The following is an 18,687-nucleotide window of genomic DNA, read 5'->3' as shown; positions in this document are numbered from 1 at the left end:
TAACAATGTTGAATTATATTTGAGAAACATCAATTATTATACTATTAATGCAACTACAACATAAAGTGAATCTATTTAAAAATAAATAAATAATTCTCATTCAATTCTATTCCCACAATTCTTACCATCGAGCACAAGAATTCTTGCTCCACGCCATTCCAATACGGTTGTGCCGGCATACTATCCGAAAGGTAAGAAATTGATAATCGAGGTACAAAACATATTAGCGAAAAAGTAATGTACCATTATGGACAGTCTCGAAAAATGATATTTTATGGATCTAAATTTACTCCATCATGAACTTGTCTTTTGCAAGTTAATTACCTTCCCGAAAAATGATATGAGCCTCCATGGAGATGATAAATTTTCCATTGAGATACCGAATCGTCCATCCGATATATCTGTTGGTCTAAAAGGCAAGGTGGATAATATCGAAGTCCAAATCATATGGATGAGGAAAATGATCTGTCATTACGGATAGTCTTGAAAAATGAGATTTTATAATTTCGAATCGGTCTTGCCGTAAACTTTTTCTTGCGAGTAAATTACCTTCCAGGAAAATAATACGCGCCTCAACAAAGATGGTAAATTTTCTATCAAGATGCTGAATCATCTCTCACATATCTAGTGGACAAAACTAGTATGTTTCTTGGACTTTGAGCTGTATTGACAAAATGAAATGTACTTAATTAAGCTTGAACTTATATGGTGATCCGTGTCATTTATTCTAGAATCTTATTAGGAACACAAGTCAATAATTGGAAGTAGCAAATTTAGGAAAAATACAAGCAACATCTGCTACCTCTAAATTTTGGACATAGCCTTTCATTTCTTTCTTTCTTTATTTTTTTATTCAGATTTTCATGCTTTTCTTTTTTGGGTTAAACTTCAGATTTTTATGTTGAATAGTAAGGTTTATGGGCCTATTTGGAACAATTTTTCAGCTAAGCCTTCCTAATACTTATTGACTTTCTCTTTAACATTTGAGAACTTCTAAAAAAAATTTATATGAAATTATGAGAGTCAATCTATAAAGTTCAAAATGCGAGTTTCATAAAGTTCACAAAAAGTGTAAAGTTAAGAGCAGAGGTCAACCGATTCAAAAGGCAAAAGTATGGGGTCAAAACTAAATGCGCAGCCTCTTTTTAAAGGAGAACTTAGATTGATGATTATAATTACTGATGGGAGTCATCAATTGGGTGGGATTACTATCAATTTAAGGGTGTGTTTGAGTGGAAATTAAGTTTTTGGACTTTCACTCATTTGGTTTTCTGAAAGTGATCGGTCAACGAAAAATAAACGAGGCAAAACATTTTCATTAAAAATGATTTCTCAGAAAGTATTTTCCTATATCACGAAATTTTTCAAAAGTAAACATGCATAAAATAGAAATATTCACTCTTAATTACTCAACGAAAGTCGGGAACATCACTAGATGAATCAATGGCAAAAGTCCCCGAGCAATAAGAGTTCAGGTCATAACTACAATTAAACCAAATGAATGTAACTAAATCTGCTTTACTAAATGAATTTATTTGTCGGCTCTACTGATTGTCTCCAACAATCTCCAATCTATCTGAAAATCTTGCAGTTTCAATTTAATAGTTATGCACACATGAATTGAAAAGCATTTCGGAATCAACACCAAACCGTTCATATGCACCATGTTCGAAATGACAGATTTTGATCACCACCTGGACTTAGGACAGAAGCCTTCAACACCTGCGACGGAAAGAAGGACTGTAGTTCTTGCATTTGACATGAATAAACCCCAACATGTTTGTATAATACAGACAATCATCTTTGGAACTTGATTTCGTGACTGTTTTTCAGTAACTTAACGTTAATAAGTTTTGTTAAAATCAGAATTATTGTTCAAATGGTTCAATGTAGTTCAAACCGATGGATTACTAAATTAAATTTTTAAACTCGTATAAAAGGAAAAATAGTAGCAAAAGTAAACTTTTAATATGTAATAGAAGAATTAAATCGACTAAATATAATTTATTCTTTGTGATTATCTGAATTTTGGTCACTAATAATTCTAGGTTTTTATTCCTTTTAAACTTACTTTTAGCCACAAAAAAAAAAAATTATTGTTGGTAATCAAGTACCAACAAGTGTGATTTTGATTTCCCAAGGAAACTGGACGAAAAAGTCATTCAATTTCCTTGGGAGATTGTGGGATGCAGGCTGCACCGTTACTCTAGGCAGAGTTATGCTGCGGTCAGCCAAGCATTTTCCTCAAAATAATGACATAAATCCTATAGTACATTTATTAGTAACGGTCCACTCACTTTACGGGTTAGAAACCTTGCACCTCGTATTCAAGTCACCACACAACTACGAGATCTAATTGAATATCAGTGCATCATCAGGTCAGCTAGATTTCATGTTCACCAATCACAAGCGGCCCAAAAATCAAAAGTGGTGGAGCCACTGCAGAGAGCCACGTTTCAATAACGCCGCATTCAGCTAAGCATTGTCCTCAAAACAATTACATAAATTCTATAGTGTAAATATTAACAACGGTGCGCTCACTTTACAGGTAAGAAATCTAATACCCTCCATTCAAATCACCACACAACCACGAGATCTAATTGAATATCAACGCATGATCAAGTTAGCTAGATTTCGTGACCACAAGCGGCCCAAAAATCAAAAGTAGTGGAGCCACCGCGGAGAGCCACGTTTCGGTAACTCCCCGGTCAGCTAAGTATTTTCCTCAAAGCAATCACATAAATCCTATGGTATAAATATTAATAACGGTTCACTCACTTTACGAGTAAGAAATCTTGTACCCCGTAATCAAGTCACCACACAACCACAGGATCTAATTGAATATCAATGCATCATCAGGTCAACTAGATTTCATGATGCATGGTAATTTTTCGCATATATAAAATAATAATATTTCAATGATTTTAATTTGTAAATATTAATTTCACGAGTTTCCGAATAATAGGAACGATCCAAATAATTGATATTTCCTTTGGACAAAAAAAAAATTGATATTTCCTCTAACAATCACTAAGGGTGCCCATGAAACCACTTCAGAAATTGCATTCCTCTGCCAGAAGCCCATATGGCAGAGAAATGTGTTTGATAAAAACCCGATTGAAGTAGAAATTCGTTTGGTAAAAAAATTGACTTCTGGTATGATTTTTCATTTCCGGTAAGATTTTTCACTTCTGATAAGATTTTTGGTCAATTTTGAGAAGTAAAAAATTTTAACTTCTCAACTCCAGAATCACTTCTTGGACCACACCCGCCTCTGCCAACCACCGTTGCTGTGATCGCCGGCCGCCGAGCACGGTCGCCGCCGACCACCGCCGCCAACCATCGCCGACCGCCGCCACCGTCAACTATCACTGCCGAAGATTTTGTTAATAATGTTTCAAAAGTATAAATTTTCAACCGTTATTAAACGAATTTTTCCGATTAGAAGTTAATCTAGAACAGATGTAGAAAAATCCACTTCTACTTTTGAGGAAAAGTAGAGAAATCAACTTCCGATGATAAGTTGATTTATCATGGAGAAGTGTTTTCATGCGCACCCTAAAACTACAAAATAAGTCTAAAGCGTCCTCAAGCGGGATAATCACCAAAATGCCCCTGACATTTTAGGCCGACTTAAAATCCTATAATGACTTTACGAAGATCTCAATTATCAGTTCCTAACTTTTTGATTCCATACAAACATCATATATCACAATCCACTCGAAAAATGAAAATTTCCACCCAAACGTGCTTGGATACATTTTTCTACGCAATATGAACAACTATTTTTTTTAGGAAAATATGTTTCAAATCGTTACTTTTTCCATGAAACAAAGCATCTTAAAATCCCGATCCATTCATAACTTTCAGAAAAAAAAAAAAGGGGTTATGGTCAAGAAGGGATCTTGACATCACAACATGTCGTGCAAAATGGGTTTCAATCTTAATTCTTTCGAAAAATCCCGGAAATTACATTTTACATACGAAATTTACGAAAATTAACAGAAGATACTTTGTTTCTTAAAAACCGCGAGTCATGACCAGACTTGCAAGCGGATTACTTACGTGAAATTATAATTTTGAAATTTAACTACGATGATTGATGTTTTTGTGTAATTACTAAATCATCTATCTTGCACAAAACAAGTACCTCGAAAGCCCCTTTTATTCCGCGAATAATTGATAAATTTTAAAAAATATCAATCTTAAAATAATCATTTGTATCAGTTGAGATAATTAGTCAATGAAAAAATGTCTTCATTGTCAATAACAACTTATGTTTAAATATTTTCATAGATGAGGAAAATATTTTTCGTTTTTTCATCTTTAAAAGCAATATGAACGATTATTTTTAGGAAAATATTTCCCGAAACATCCATTTTCAAAGTAAACGGAGCCCAAGTTGCATAAGAGGACATCTCGCACTATTTTTTGTTTAAATTTTGTCATTTGTGAGTTCTGAAGTTCTCGTTAACAAATGACTTGGTCGTTGAACATCAGTATTTCCAAAGGAAAAAAAAACACCACAGAAAGAAGATATTAAGCACTTCAATCGAGAAAATTTGAAAGAAAAAAAAAAAAGGAGGCCTCAAAAGAAATTAACAAAAACAAAATGGTGCGAACAGAGAGATAAAAACAAAAGCAAATGGCGTCGCCCGGACTCGAACCGGAGACCTTCAGTGTGTTAGACTGACGTGATAACCAACTACACCACGACACCACTTGTCGTCCCTTTTTGCATATCTTTTAATATAAAGAAGAATTTAGAGGCAGAGCGAGAGAAAGACTTTTGAACTCCATGAGTTTGCATGTTCATGCGCATCTCATTGGGCACCCACCCACTCACATTCTGTCTTCAATTCATCGGTCCAAACCCAAGTAAAAGAAATTTTTGCATGTTCCGTTCCACCGAGGAGCTAATTAAGAGACAAGCGGCATCGCCTTCTTAAGGCTTTTTTAGCAGTTGGGAGTGCAATGGGAGGAGGGCGCAGCGTCCAAACGCCGATGACGGCGACGATGATGATCGCGTCCCTCTTGTTCCTTGGGGCCGCCGAAGCCGCTGTGGACTGCGCCACTGTGACAGCGCTCCTATCGACGTGCTCCACCTTCATAGCCTATGGGACGCCGGACCCGTACCCGGGGACCCCTTGCTGCGACGCCATGACCACCCTCAACATGGTGGCAGAGCCCCTGGAGGACCGGCACGCGGTGTGCACGTGCATCATGGGCCTCATTGACGCCTACAGCCCCAACGCCACCGCGATCGCCACCCTCGCTGGGTTCTGCGGGGTCTCTCTTGGGTTCAGCATCAGCCCCAACACCGACTGCAACTAGTGAGCCCCACGTCTCCATTCTCCTTCTCTCCCCTCTTTCTTGGGATTTTTACTATGTTGGTCAACTTGTTGGTCTTGCTAGGTAAAAGACATGGAGCAATAGTTCTCTGCAAATAATCTCTTTCTCTTGTTCAATGAATGTTGCAGCTTGCAGAGTTGAGAGCGATCGAGAAGCGAAGCTTGAAGATAAATGGAGGGCCTAATAAAGAAAGGGCATCTACCCTTCATATCAGCTTTAGGGAGGGCTGAGAATATGTACTCGACTCGACCGTTATTCCCTATAACCATGAAATAAATGAGAGTTCCTTTGTAATTGAAATGTTCTTTTCCATTTTCTTGATGAATCGATTGCGTTCGATGTGATGAAGGAAGCTTCGATCACCGACATTGGCCATTGTTGAAGCTCAGAAGTGCGGCCTCATCTTAGGATGGAAGCATAAAACGTACCACAATTAGCAATCCTTCCATCTCCATCACCATTGCAATTAAGTCCAAGCAAAAAACACATCATATCCTGAGATTTTTTTACTTAGATGAACCGTTGCCAATGGATTTCTCCACCATTTACATAAACAGATTGTAACTTTTTGGTCTCGGATAGTTAGGGGAATCGTAATGCAGAGGAAAACTTGTTGTGTGCACGATACCATGGCTAGACTGGAAGATCATCCGACATGGTTTCAAAGTTATTTTTCGTATATTTAGGGGCCAACTCATTACTCTATTCCAGAAAATTGACCGTTGATCTCTTGCAAATTCTACATCATTAGATTCAGGGTAAGTACGTTTGATATACTAGTTAGAGAAACCAGGCTCCGGAACAAATCAAATGATGTCAAGTTTATGTGAAAGTACAAACGATCGTACTTGATCTGTTTCCAAAAATGGGGATCGCGAAAGGCAAAGCGGATTGCCTTCTTCTGTGCCAAACTTTTCCTCGCTAGAATTCGACAATGTAACTGGTGATATTGTGACATAGGACATCGACTTCCACAAATTCCTTCGGCAGTAACTGTCGCATTTCGCAGGCTTCCCAAAAACAGTTTCTTATCGTTACCATAGATCACTCTCAGAATAGTATTGGATACTTGGTACTCTTGTCGCCTTAGAGATTCCATTTCCATGGTTCAATTCAATCTATTGCAGATGAATCCGAGGCCGAAGACACTTCCTTGCATTTCTGTAATGTCTTGATGCTGTCGATATGTTTAAACTGTCGATTAAACCCAAATCATTAGGTAAAATGAAAACGCTGGCGCTTAGAAAGGGCCTCGCACATCTTTAATTTTCATGACATGTTTTGGATTTTCTAGTACTTTCATCTTCCCCTATGTGCAATCGTTATTCTTATCCATCGAACAGGTTTATTCCCATCATCAAACCACACTTAATCCCTTTAACTTTAATTTCTCCACCATCTCTTTCGAGTTTTGGTCATGTATTGTACTATTCGATTTTCGGATAGAAGACAGCAATAGCTGCAATAGGGCAAATTATTATACAGACCATGCCGTAGTTGTAACTAAAATTGCAAGAAAGATCACAAGAATTCTTTTATTTCATCGGATGGTAGGTGATCCCATCTCTGGGCCACAGGGCATCTGCTGAGTTTTCAGATGAACGTGCCGGGAAGTATCGAACAAAGATAAACGGAAGATGGAAAAAAAGGAGTTCATCATATTATTCAACTCATTAGCCAGCAGATCAGCAGTCACCGAGGTCTTCATCACATTGAATCTGCAAAATGGCAAAAGAAACAGAAAGGTAAGGTGAAAGAAGAAAAGAGAGTAATACAACTTTTCAATTTCCCCGTTCTTTGTTTTGATTTTTACTACACCACATAGAACTCTCTTATGATACCAAGTCATGTGAAGATATTGTCTAGGATTTTGTCCTAATGGGTGGATGCAACCTTAGTCGAGACCGAAGAAAAACTCAAGATGCTAAATTGCGCGATTACTATTTGAAAAGGATTAGATTCTGTCCACTGTCACTGGAAAAATTGTGATCGAACACAATCAAAGTAGGACGTACCACACGAGACGGGAGGGAGGTGGCACGCCGAAGGAAGGCTGGTGGCGACCCTAAGAGTGCTGCAGAGGCAGTCATGCTCCACCACCTGGAGCGCGCCACAGCACTCGGCGCTCGGTCCTTTGTTCGTCCCAGGCACCACGAATGGCGCACACACGTTGAGGCCGGCCATCTGGGTTGAGCAGCTCTGCGCTCGCACCTCGCCCACCTGGGTCTGGGCCACCACAAGCGCCACCAGGAACATCATCAGCAACTTGGCCCGAACCGACGCCATAGCCGATCGATGATCACTTGCTTTCTGAGGGACGAAAAGTGCTACTACTATAATTTGTTAGCAGATGTGATTGTGTACGTGAGTGGTAAGTGCATGAGTTTTGCCCCTATATATATTAGCTTGCGGGAGGGTGGAGCGCCTCTTTTCTTAGCATGAACCACCTAATTTGCCAGGGTTTTGAGATCATTGCATCTGCGTTTAGCTGTTAATTCTTGTGGGATGATTTTTGAATTATTAATACACAAATGAAAAAGATAATACGAGGAAGTTCTTGATTAGATCATTGATATACGTCCGTATAGGTCAGCGTAGAGCACAATTTCGTTATATCAGAGTCGGAGTCGACTTTCGACACCCCCCCAAAAAAAAAAAAAGCCCGAAGTAGATCGAATTATGACAAATCACACTTTTGATTATTATTATACCCTCAAATACAATTCTATTTTTCCCTGCAAAAAAAAAAAACAAGATTTTTTTTTTATGTATTGTGAATATTGATGAGAAGTTAAATTGTGCCAATTTAATTATAAATCTTTTGACGATTTGCCAATTCGGTCTTAAATCTTTTAATTATGCCAATTTTATTCTTAACCTTTTGACGGTTTGTCAATGTAGTCCTTTCGGTCAATTGTCAAATAATAGGTTTGGGAATAAGTTGGCAAAACTTCAAAAGATTTAGGGCTAGATTGACACGAATGAATGGATTTAGGATTGAATTGTCAAATCCTCAAAAGGTGAAGGACTAACTCGACTCAATTGGAAAGTTTACGACTGAATTGGCCATCGTATAAGAGATTTAGTACTTTTTGGACAATTATTCCTGTACTTATATTGTGTATTTTGAAAAACTTTGCACATGGCTAAATCCGAGCCATGAAATTCTAACCCTTGGTCCAGACTACAAGCTTTTCTGATTTTAGCCATCCGGTTGAAATAAGACATTTAAAAGAATCGTCCAGAAAGTGAAGTGATAGAACATTTCTTTCGGCAAAGCACGAGGTGTATTCCCCTTGCCATTACGATTCAAATGCCTCCTCGGCAAGCAGAAAGAAACCTCGAGATCCCAATCGAAGATCAACGAGGATCGTGCCAGGGTTTTGATGGGCAATTTCTAGGCTCGAGTTCGGTGTTGCCCTAATTTCCGTGAGACCTCGTTCCAACACAAAGCGCAGTAGACAACTTCAGACTTCGAAGGCATGGCATTCAGAATTTTAACTTCGTGGCGAAGGGCGAGAAGGGAGATAGAACATATTCTTCAATGGACATTATTGCTTCCAGGATTACATACACCAAATTACGCGTCTACCGGTAACAAACAAATCACTTGAAACCCTAGAAAAAAAGAGAGGACGAACCAAAGAAGAAGAGCGACCCTTCAAAGAGTTAGGGTTTTGTTGGCACTGGATCTATCTGGAACTTTTTTTCATCATGAAAGAATTGCTCAAAACATGAAAAAGCAAAAGAAAAGAAGAAGAAGAAGAAGAAAACACTGAAAAGTGAATTAATTTGGTTCCTATGAAGAAGTGGAGGATCGACGGTGACCGGAAGTTGACGGGGTGGTCCAGTAGGACTTGACGGCGAAGAGGAGCTTCTGCCGTTCGAGGGGGCCGTCCTCGTGGTCGACGATTTGACTGTCATAGTTCATCCCGTCGATCATCCTCTTCAACTTCACCAGCACGTCCACGTCGTCCCGGATGATCACGCTCCCTTCCGGCCTCAGGATCCTGTCCATCTCCAGCAATATGTCCTCTGCCTCGCACCTGTTCATCCACACGTTCACCCGAAGACATTAGTAACTAGGTTATGGTGATTAATTTAAGGTTGGATCAGAGAAGAGATTTACTTGTCCTTGTAGAGGGTGAACAACGAGTCGGCATGGATGAGATCGTAAGTCCTAGGATAAGTAGACATGGCTTCACACCTGTTCCAGGATTCAATAGACGACATTACTTACAACGTTGCCCAAAAAGGAAAGATAGACGAAAGGAGTTGGCAAATTTTTCAGGATTTACCAGCTCTGATAAGTCCCGATGAGCCCTCTTTCGTATATGACTCCGAGCGTGTTGACCTGTGCTTCCACGGGGACCACGTTCATGACCCAGACAGGATCCTCCGCGAGCGCCGCCGCGAAGCCGCCCAAGTGGGCATTCGCATCAAGCAGGTTCCGGTACCTCCCGGCCTGCCCCAGTTGGTTGTTCACCGTCTTGTAGTACGAGGCCCTCCGCTTCCAGAGCTCTGCGTCCGCTCGGAAGGTCTCCACTGTGATGCCCCGCACTGTTCCCTTGCTGATCCTGGGCGGGACCGCATTGAGCCTCTCCGGCCACTTTGCCACCTGGCCGCCTGCGACCTCCTCGTCGCCAGAGACTTCCGGTAGCCGGGTCAAGCAAGTGTCCATGTTGGTGTACCTGAAAGGAATGAACCCATTTAGAAAATCAGTTGTATTATATCGAGCACTATTTTATTTTTCTTAACATTCATCATCAATCAGAATAGAAAAAAAATAGTGAAAGGATAACAGACGACGAACCAGGCCGTGTCCGGATCTTGGGTCGGGCAGAACTGGTTCACTTTGCATTGCAAGTGGTTGGTGGGTTTTCGCCAGACGGCAATGTCGCCCTTCTCGACGAGCTTGGTCCAGCACAGGCTCTTGGCCACCCTCTCGATCGAGTTCTGCTCGGATCTCAAGTCATTTTGGGTCCTATTCCAGCCCCTCCAGTACTTCCTCCATCGAATCGGCGGACCCGACAGAATCCAATACCCGCCCGGCCTCAGAACTCTGTCCACCTCCATCAAGTACGTTCCACCTATTCCATATACCAATTGAATAGTCAATTAATCAACTCGACTCGACTCGTTCCAATCACATTTTCACCAACAGCCAACTGATCACGAGGAAGATTAGCATGTGAGAATTACCGGATTCAGCCCAAGGGATGAGGCACCGAGAGCAATGGGCCATGTCGAATGCCCTGGACGGATATGGAAGCCTCTTGGACGCGAGAACGCCGATCAGGGCCGGCACTCCTCGCTCGAGGGCGAATTGAACTTGAGCTTCGTGCGTGTCCCTCGGCGCAAAGGACATTGTCAGTATGTTTCGAGACAGAAGATAAGCTCCCCAGCTGGCCACCTACGTTTGAACAACATGATTCATCCCATGGCTAATCAAGATATAAATGTATAGTAAATTTAACTATTGAAATTCATGTAATGACCGATTCTTTCAGACCGAACAACTTCGGCCCAACAAACTAGTGGGATGCATCTTGAGGAAAGTTACCTCACTAATTGCGATTTAATAGGAATCTTAACATTAAATCCAGGATTTGATTCCCTTTCAAAGAAGGAATCAAATTGGGCAAATGAGATTAGGATTCCCATGACTCGAGACGTGTACCGCAGTATTAATTTTTTGCCGGCCAGCAATTTGTGCACCCCTTCCGTCTATTCCTCCGATGAAAGATTCAACTTGGCGAGTCGAGCCGGGCCAGTCAAACCTTAGGAATCCGAATCTTAATTACCATTAAAGAAACACAAGCAATTCTGACCGACCCGCTCATTTGCGCCTTCTTGGCAACTCGATCCAAAGCAATTAATAAATCAAAGATTTCCATAATGCACAGAAAGCTGACCATCGGCGAAGGAGAATAACGTGTATCTGACTGATCGGAGAAAATTGATGTATTGAACGACGGGAAAGACTCACCCCGCAACCGGTGTCGATGGCTGTCCGGATGGACCCGTCCTTGAGGTTGATCAGCTGGCCGATGTCGTCGGTGTAGGCATCCGCGCCGTGGGGGAACATGGTGCCGCCCCCGGGGAAGCGGAAGCGGTCGCCCTGGTACTGGATCCAGTTTTGGACCGCCTTCTCCACCGTGAGCTCCTTGTGGGGCACGTTGGCGTACCACGCCAGGTCCCTGCTGGCCGGCCACCGGAACGGTACTCTGTACCCGTAGGGGGCCGGCACCCGGCACTTCACCTTCTCGCTCTTGTCCGGGCAGTGCCGCTCCCGGTATATCAGCCTATTCCGGTCGAACCGGAGCGACCTCTGCACGTCCTCGCAGGGCGTGTACTCGCTGAAGTTGGCCGCGCAGGCCGGGTAAGTCTTGGGGCGGTCGTCTAGCTCGGCGTCCCCGATGTCGTCCTGGCGGTGGTGGGATTCGAAGTCGAGGGCGACTGCTGAGGCGGAGGCGGAGGACGAGGACGAGGACGAGGACGATCTCTTTCCGGTGGACAAGGGGCAGGGGATGGCGGCGGTAGTGGTGGAGGTGGTGGAGAAGGTGGCGGGGGAAATTGGGCCGCCGTGTTGCCAGACGCCGAGGAGGTAGGACATGAAGCAGAGGACGAGGATGAGGACCCACGTGGAGAGGCTGGAGTTTCTGATCATGAGGTACGACGAGGTGGTGGAGGCGGCGGGTTTGGTAGTGGGGTGGTAGGGGGCGTACGGACCAGCCATTGGTGGTGGCCGGCGGTGGGTAGCGAGTCAACCTTCGGCCGCGGCAACGGCGACGGCGACGGCGACGGGGATGGTTTGCTTCGCCTTTGGTTGTGTTTTGGGTTGGGACAGTAGGATTGAAGAGAGTGGGAGAAGTTTAATAGGAGGGGGAGGGGGAGGGGGAGAGGGAGATTTGAGGAGGTGGGGGGTTGACGAGGAATAGGTTATAGGAACAAGTTGGTCATGTGGGCGACAGCCGACAGGTGTGATTTTCTGATTATTTAATTCCATCTTCGTATTTCTTAATAAAAAAAAGTCGACTATGCATATGCATGAAAATAAGGTAAAGAAATCACGTCATATTTGATAAGTGACGTCACAATATACGCTTGTTGCCCATTATATAGCTTGAGAATATGGGCAAACTTGGCTGGTTCTAAAAGGGGGAAGTTTAGGGGAGAGAGAGAGAGAGGGAGAGAAGGTGGTGGGATTTTATTTTGGGGAATTCAGAATATTTTTGGAAATGAGAGTAATTGATTTAGGTACGTCCCGATTTGTTGCCTTAAATATAATATGTGGGGTTGTCTTTTTTTTTAAATGCGAATCGCCAAGTGAGATTTATTTTGGGACATTGGGTGGGGGCCACCAGGAGTGCCCCAGGTTGACACTGTCCTAGGTAAAACAAAGAAAGCGATGGGCATGTCTCTGTGTTTCGATGGACTGAATTGACATAATTTAATACTCAATTGATAAAAAAAGATTTAAGGTTGAATTGATACGATTGCAATAAATTTAGTATTTTTTTGGTAATTTTTTTTATTAATTATCTATAGTAAAAAAATTTATCTGAATAATTTTTTTTATTAATATGAAAAAAAAAAAAAGGAAAACAATACGGAATGCGTCCTTGAAATTTGAAGTGTTCGATCCGATCCAATTTAATTATAGTTTATGTGAAAATGACGCAAATGGAAGGGGGGTGGTGATAGCTTGACCGACGGTGGCATTTTCGTGATTACATGGTCTGGGGCAGTCTTTATCTGGACGGGGCGTCAAAATACGTACCCTACATGTACTTTAGTCTTTATTATTTTTCGCTTCCCCGAGTGGTTAGGCAATCAGTGCACAATTTAAAAGAGCCGGGGTCCACTCCTATGTAATAATAAACCTTCTGACAATCTTACTTTTACTTAGCAGCCAAATGGAACCTGAACCAGTTGTAACATAGAAACATCACTTCTGACTTTTAATTATATCCATATGTACAAACACATAAAATTTTGATTAGGGAGAATTAATTTAGTCATAGGTACAATTTCTTTGTGATGTATTAGTCCCTAGAACATGTGGATCAGTGTTAGTCGATAGAAATGAATGGAAACTACAGCTCTAAGCAACAGAACCAACTTGTTATTAGCAATGAGATGCCCCTGTCGATGTAATTGAAGCTCATAAAAATTATTTTCCTTTGTTTGGCAAGGAAACCTTGCTTTTATTTTCTTGTAGAACCTGGACTTGGGTGCTTAGATGCCCGACCTTGGGGTACTTCAGCCTGGCGGCGTTTGGACCCTAGACCCTTTCACGGGGAACAAGATGTTTAGGGCCCTTGCTTGAGCATAAGGGACTAGGCCTCTGCCTCAAGGGATTTAGACCTCACCATCGGGGTCCCGATTGCAAGAGTTGTAGTTTCTAAAGTCCAATCACTAGACACCCGAACACAAGCGTCAACTATCGATGCACAGTTGTTGGGGGCCAATGTACAAGAGTCGGGGTCTTGGACCTAGCCTCTATAGTGGACTCCTGTCTGCCATTGATAAACCCGAGCCCGAGTGCTCGTGACTTGGGAGTGGCAGCGGGGTCTTTGGGCATGAGCACTAGGGTCCCGACCTTGGCCTTTGAGGACCAGGCCCAGCTGCAAAGAACATGGGCAAAAGCTTTCGGAATCTTAATGCCCTTGGGTCACGATCTCTAATCCAAGTGCCGTCATATAGCCATACTTTGGAAAATGAAATCTGATTTTTTGAAAGGGGAGATTATTTTTCTTGAAATTCAAGCATATAGCTTACGAACGAATTGATTTCGAGCAGAACAACTTATGTATCTATGATTTAATTAAGCCGTGATCAAGTTTAAACATGTCTCGTAATCATAATAATCGGGAGAATTAGCTCGTGATTGAAGAGCGGAATGGATCGTTTGAATCTGAGCGTGGATGAATAAAAGAATCGATTCCGTCCCGATGAAGCGAGCAATACAAATTATACAATTGCCTCGGGGGAGTGACCTGAGCACCGTGGAAAAAGAGTTCATTGCGGGGTTAAAAAAGTAGAAAAAGCACGTGAATCAAGCTGGAGCACGTGGATCAATTAAACTAACGAGCGATAAAAGTGTCATTGGAAAGTCAAATTAAGTCCAAAATTAAATTAGGATGACCTCAGTTTTAGCGCTCACAAGGATCCATCATAAGAGATCCCAAATAATTTACGAAAGCACAACTGGCAGATGAACCAATATGGTCTCCAGATGTTATGTTTACCCAAAAGAAGGCAAAGGAAATCAAGATACAACTTGCCTGGACTATACTTGATGCCAACTTGTAGAATTCTATTTATATAGGCCTAATTCCCTGGGGAAAAAACCGCAATTTTAGGTGCAGTCGTAATCGTGCCCCGGATTTTTTGTTGTCCATAAAAAATCACAAACTTTCACTCTAATCCTAGATTTGTTTCCATTAACCCTCCATCCAAAAGTTGCCTTTGATTTCTTCAAAATTATCGATGTAAGAAGGCTGTTGTTGTTCCTGAGGGTGCTGATGAAGAGATGCAGGTTTTGATAATGAGCCTCTAAGTGGCCATGATATTGATAATTTTGAAGAAATTAGTGGCAATTTGTTAATGTTGGGTTAACGGAGGTAGATTTAGGAGTGGAGTGAAAGTTTGTGATTTGATTCTAGACAACAAAAAAAGTTCATGGCAAAATTGGGACTGGACGAAAACCCTTAACTTTAGGCTCAGTCTTAATTTTGCCTCAAACTTTTTTTTTTTTGTCTCATAAAAAATCTCAATCTTTCACTCTAATACAAAATCTGTCCATGCGTCCAAAAATCACCATTGGTTCCTTCAATATTATCAACATCAGGAGGTTGCTATTGTTTCTTATAAAGTGAGGCGTTGATGAAATCACGGGCTTTATTAATGTACTTCTAACCGATTCTGATGTCGATAATTTTGAGTAAATTAGTGGCGATTTTTTGGACGTGTTGGCAAATTTGGGACTAAAGTGAAAGCTAGAGATTTTTTATGAGACATAAAAAGTTCGGGCGAGAATTAGAACTTAGCCTAAAATTTACGGTTTTTTGGGAAATTAGGCTGGAGTTTTTCTTAGAGAATTAGATCATCTCACACTAAAGCTCGAAATTCAGCTAACCAAAGTAATTTGCACTTCAGGAAATTACACGGCCTTGAAGGACTTTCTAGGGTTTTGAGTCACCGTCTAGTCGACGAGCATACAAATATGTTCTCATAAGCACATGTTGAGCTACGACCGACGGTACCACGAACAAAAAGAATGAAGTCCACCAATCACTGTTTCCCAAAAAAAAAAAAAAAAAGGTCTTCGATCAGAATTATGTTTTTTTTTTGTCGACGTGGTTCATCACGTCCCATACAATTTCGTTAACCAAATAGGAGGGCTTTCGTCTTATGGAAGCGATGAGCTTCCATAACAAAAACACACACACACATATTTATCTATTTATATTTCAAAACTTGTGGTTCTTGGCCTTGATATTAATGTAGATTATTCGAAAGTATTTTAGATCCTCTTGAAATTATGGCATGATCGCACCTGAGCAAGTTCTTAAAAGACTCAATGAAAATCTGAAAGCTTGCTTCCGTAAGCCTTTTTGATATTTCCCTCTCACCAGGGAAAGGAAAAAAATTAATATTGGAAGAATTGGAGGGCTTAGGGGTCGGCCTTGGACTGACGTTAAATAAGTCTAGAGGTTAGCAACCCGCTCTGCTAGGAGACAAACGGGACCAAACCCTAAGTTGCAATGACCCTTAGGGTACTTGGCGGGAGGTGTTTTACACCGATAATTAGTAGTCTATTCTCGCATTATTAGTTGATAATTACTAACCAGGAGCTTACACTAGGGATTTGGATGGCAAACACCGAGTATCTTTCTATGACGTTTGTTGATTAGCATGTTAATCTTAATAAATTGGAAATCTATATCTAGCTGAAGATTTATAAATTGCAAATGAACTAATATTTTAAAAGTTGTGTTCTCTTAAGTGCGTTTAAAGTGAAAGGTCATCACTCTCAAGTGGACTTTGGAGTCAACTCTTGGTGAATAATGCGTGCATTAAATGGAAGTGTGATAGTAAATCTTTCTAAATATGAGAAGAATAGTCTCTGCAGTTTATTATAAGTTCAATGTTAAGGCTGACCAAACTTTGGTATCATTCGAACAATAAATCGATTCAATTTGATAGGCCAGTGGAACTTCATACTCGAGTCGCATCGGCGAACGTGATTTAGAAGTAAATCCCTAGTCAAACCAAATGCAATTTATGCAAGCAAAACCCCGAAATGACTAGATTGAGAACTTGTGATGTTGATGGAAAACTCAAAAAATTGTCCAAAAAGTTCTAAATTTATTGTACTTTTATCAATTCAGTTCTAAACCTTTTAATTTTGCTAATTAAATCTTAAATTTGTTGACAATTTGGCAAATTAGCCGGAAATCACCAACGTGGATGATATTTGTCCTACGTGACACGGTCAAGACCGATGTGAACAATTTTTGTAACTTATTTAATTATTATTATTTTCTATTTTCTCTTTGCCTTTTCTTTCGTTGTGCTAACGAGGGTCACCAACGAACCTCGCTAGCTGTGAAGACCCTCACTTGCTGCCTCGATCGCCTCACCCAAGGCCTTTGCGGCCCTACCGGTCGCGGGTGTGCCGGCCCTCACCTAGTCCGGATGAGGCCTTCACGACCGGAGAGGGTCACTGGAGATCCTCGGCGGCATAATGAAAAAAGAAAAAAAAAGGACAAATGAAAATTCAAAATAATAATAAATTTAATCTTTTTTGAAAAAAATAAAAAAAAAATTATTCATGTCATGTAAGACGACTGCCGTCTATGTCAATGATTTTCAGCCAATAGGACAATTGGTAAATTATCAAAATGCTCACGACTCAATTGGCAAAATTAAAAGGTCAAATGATTGAATTGGCAAAAGTACAATAAGTTTATGATTTTTTTGGATAATTTTCCCCCATGGACATATAGTTAGATTTCTTAGCTAGGGTTTCCGTGCAAGGCTTTTTGCTTTTTCCACAAACTTCTTGAAGAGGAATTTGGCAAAATAAAAAATATATATATAATAAAATCATTGATCTCTCTATCTCGATGCACATAAAGATACAGATTTGATGCACATAGGACGATCTTTGAATGTTGAAAGTTTTACGATAAGCTCACTAAAGTTCATAAATCCTTAAAATTGACCAAATCGAGTTTTAAAAAGAAAGTGATTCGATGAGGACGTGCCTCCCCACGAAGCATGGATCGCTTATGTACATGCATTCCTTGGTCTTTCTTGACCTTGGACATGACAGCAAGGAACCAAGTTAGCATCCGGGGACAGATATGATTAAAAAGGATAAAGTATAAGGGCACTTCTCGGAACGAGGCATAATACTGTCTAGACAATACTGACTAACCCAATGATCTGATCTCGGTTGTCCAGTTGCATGTTTCTTAACCAAACATAAATAGATTAAATAATTGCAGCGACCTTTGACTAAATGGGTTGGCCACCTTTTGTGCTACATTAGTCGAGCAAGTGCTAACCAGTGTAGGATATTATCTACAAGAGATAGTTATCCAGGTCAACTGCAACAAGTAAGACCAAAAGGACAAGAAAAGAGATGTCCTTTTTCTTTCTCGTCTTACCTCTTTCCCCAAGTAGAGCAGCTGAAATCTACTTAAGTAGTGCATGGTTTTTTATGATACAGATAAAGGTGGCAAAATGAGTTTAGAGTCCATATTTTAACCCAATGGTGCAGGTCATTAATGAGTATCCCTAAGTTTTAAAACAAGCTTAAGTAAGTCATAAATAGGTTACCCAATAACTTAGTTGGCCTTAAATAGGTTATAAATGGATCACCCGACAAGCTTAAGCGAACCATATACATATCATTTTTTTTTAATTTTCCTTTTTCTATGAAATCTGGTGAGGGATGTCCGAGACTTAGAATAAAAAATGACAATAAAGATAAATCAGATTTTTTTTAAAAAAAATGAAAAAAATTGTCCATGGTGTTTAAGCAATATAATTTTTTTTACAAATTTATTAAAAAAAATGTTTTCTTAGATTAGGTTAAATATGAAAATGTTTAAGCAACATGGGTCTGGTTAAATGGATTAATTTGAGTCATTAGATTTATATTGCATAGAAATGGGTCGAAATGGGTTATATGGATCAATTTGGATCGGACCATTTTTGATCCCATCCATCCGTTTGACAGATCTGGATACTAAGAATAGGAATAGTGGTGCAGAATCTTCAGGTCAAAAATGACTGATCCTTCTCCCCAGACACTAA

General features: G+C 40.7%; 3 protein-coding genes and 1 non-coding gene across 4 annotated transcripts; 1 reads left to right on the top strand and 3 right to left on the bottom strand.

The window, feature by feature from the left end:
* Window positions 1-4,646: 4,646 nt before the first annotated feature.
* On the bottom strand, window positions 4,647-4,720 carry TRNAV-AAC. The gene has a single exon. It is a non-coding gene; the product is annotated as a tRNA-Val (tRNA).
* A 207-nt stretch (window positions 4,721-4,927) lies between these two features.
* Window positions 4,928-5,662, top strand: LOC115740942 (putative non-specific lipid-transfer protein 14). The gene is made up of 2 exons (XM_030674596.2): window positions 4,928-5,333; window positions 5,481-5,662. Exons 1-2 carry the CDS (start codon window positions 4,975-4,977, stop codon window positions 5,491-5,493), a joined length of 372 nt encoding a protein of 123 aa, XP_030530456.2. The 5' UTR covers window positions 4,928-4,974; the 3' UTR covers window positions 5,494-5,662.
* A 1,199-nt stretch (window positions 5,663-6,861) lies between these two features.
* Window positions 6,862-7,737, bottom strand: LOC115740932 (stamen-specific protein FIL1). Its single transcript, XM_030674585.2, has 2 exons — window positions 7,368-7,737; window positions 6,862-7,070 (listed from the first exon to the last, which is right to left on the bottom strand). Exons 1-2 carry the CDS (start codon window positions 7,636-7,638, stop codon window positions 7,060-7,062), a joined length of 282 nt encoding a protein of 93 aa, XP_030530445.2. The 5' UTR covers window positions 7,639-7,737; the 3' UTR covers window positions 6,862-7,059.
* A 1,175-nt stretch (window positions 7,738-8,912) lies between these two features.
* LOC115740876 (probable methyltransferase PMT15) lies at window positions 8,913-12,180 on the bottom strand. The gene is made up of 6 exons (XM_030674515.2): window positions 11,342-12,180; window positions 10,555-10,765; window positions 10,166-10,442; window positions 9,651-10,043; window positions 9,482-9,559; window positions 8,913-9,398 (listed from the first exon to the last, which is right to left on the bottom strand). The coding sequence occupies exons 1-6, from the start codon at window positions 12,089-12,091 to the stop codon at window positions 9,152-9,154; spliced, it is 1,956 nt and encodes a 651-aa protein (XP_030530375.1). The 5' UTR covers window positions 12,092-12,180; the 3' UTR covers window positions 8,913-9,151.
* Window positions 12,181-18,687: the final 6,507 nt, after the last annotated feature.

The sequence above is a fragment of the Rhodamnia argentea genome, chromosome 7 (assembly GCF_020921035.1).
Source record: "Rhodamnia argentea isolate NSW1041297 chromosome 7, ASM2092103v1, whole genome shotgun sequence".
Taxonomy (NCBI): domain Eukaryota; kingdom Viridiplantae; phylum Streptophyta; class Magnoliopsida; order Myrtales; family Myrtaceae; genus Rhodamnia; species Rhodamnia argentea.
The sequence above is the reverse complement of the archived record's forward strand: the minus strand, read 5'-3'. Positions and strand labels throughout refer to the sequence as shown.

Bases quoted from the DNA above. Each gene is read 5' to 3' on its own strand.
- LOC115740932 (XM_030674585.2), bottom strand. From the start codon at position 7,638: ATGGCGTCGGTTCGGGCCAAGTTGCTGATGATGTTCCTGGTGGCGCTT.
- LOC115740942 (XM_030674596.2), top strand. From the start codon at position 4,975: ATGGGAGGAGGGCGCAGCGTCCAAACGCCGATGACGGCGACGATGATG.
- LOC115740876 (XM_030674515.2), bottom strand. From the start codon at position 12,091: ATGGCTGGTCCGTACGCCCCCTACCACCCCACTACCAAACCCGCCGCC. The intron at 10,766-11,341 runs GTGAGTCTTTCC...GTTCAAACGTAG, and splicing joins CCATCGACACCGGTTGCGGG to GTGGCCAGCTGGGGAGCTTA. The intron at 10,044-10,165 runs GTTCGTCGTCTG...CATTCCTTTCAG, and splicing joins CAAGATCCGGACACGGCCTG to GTACACCAACATGGACACTT.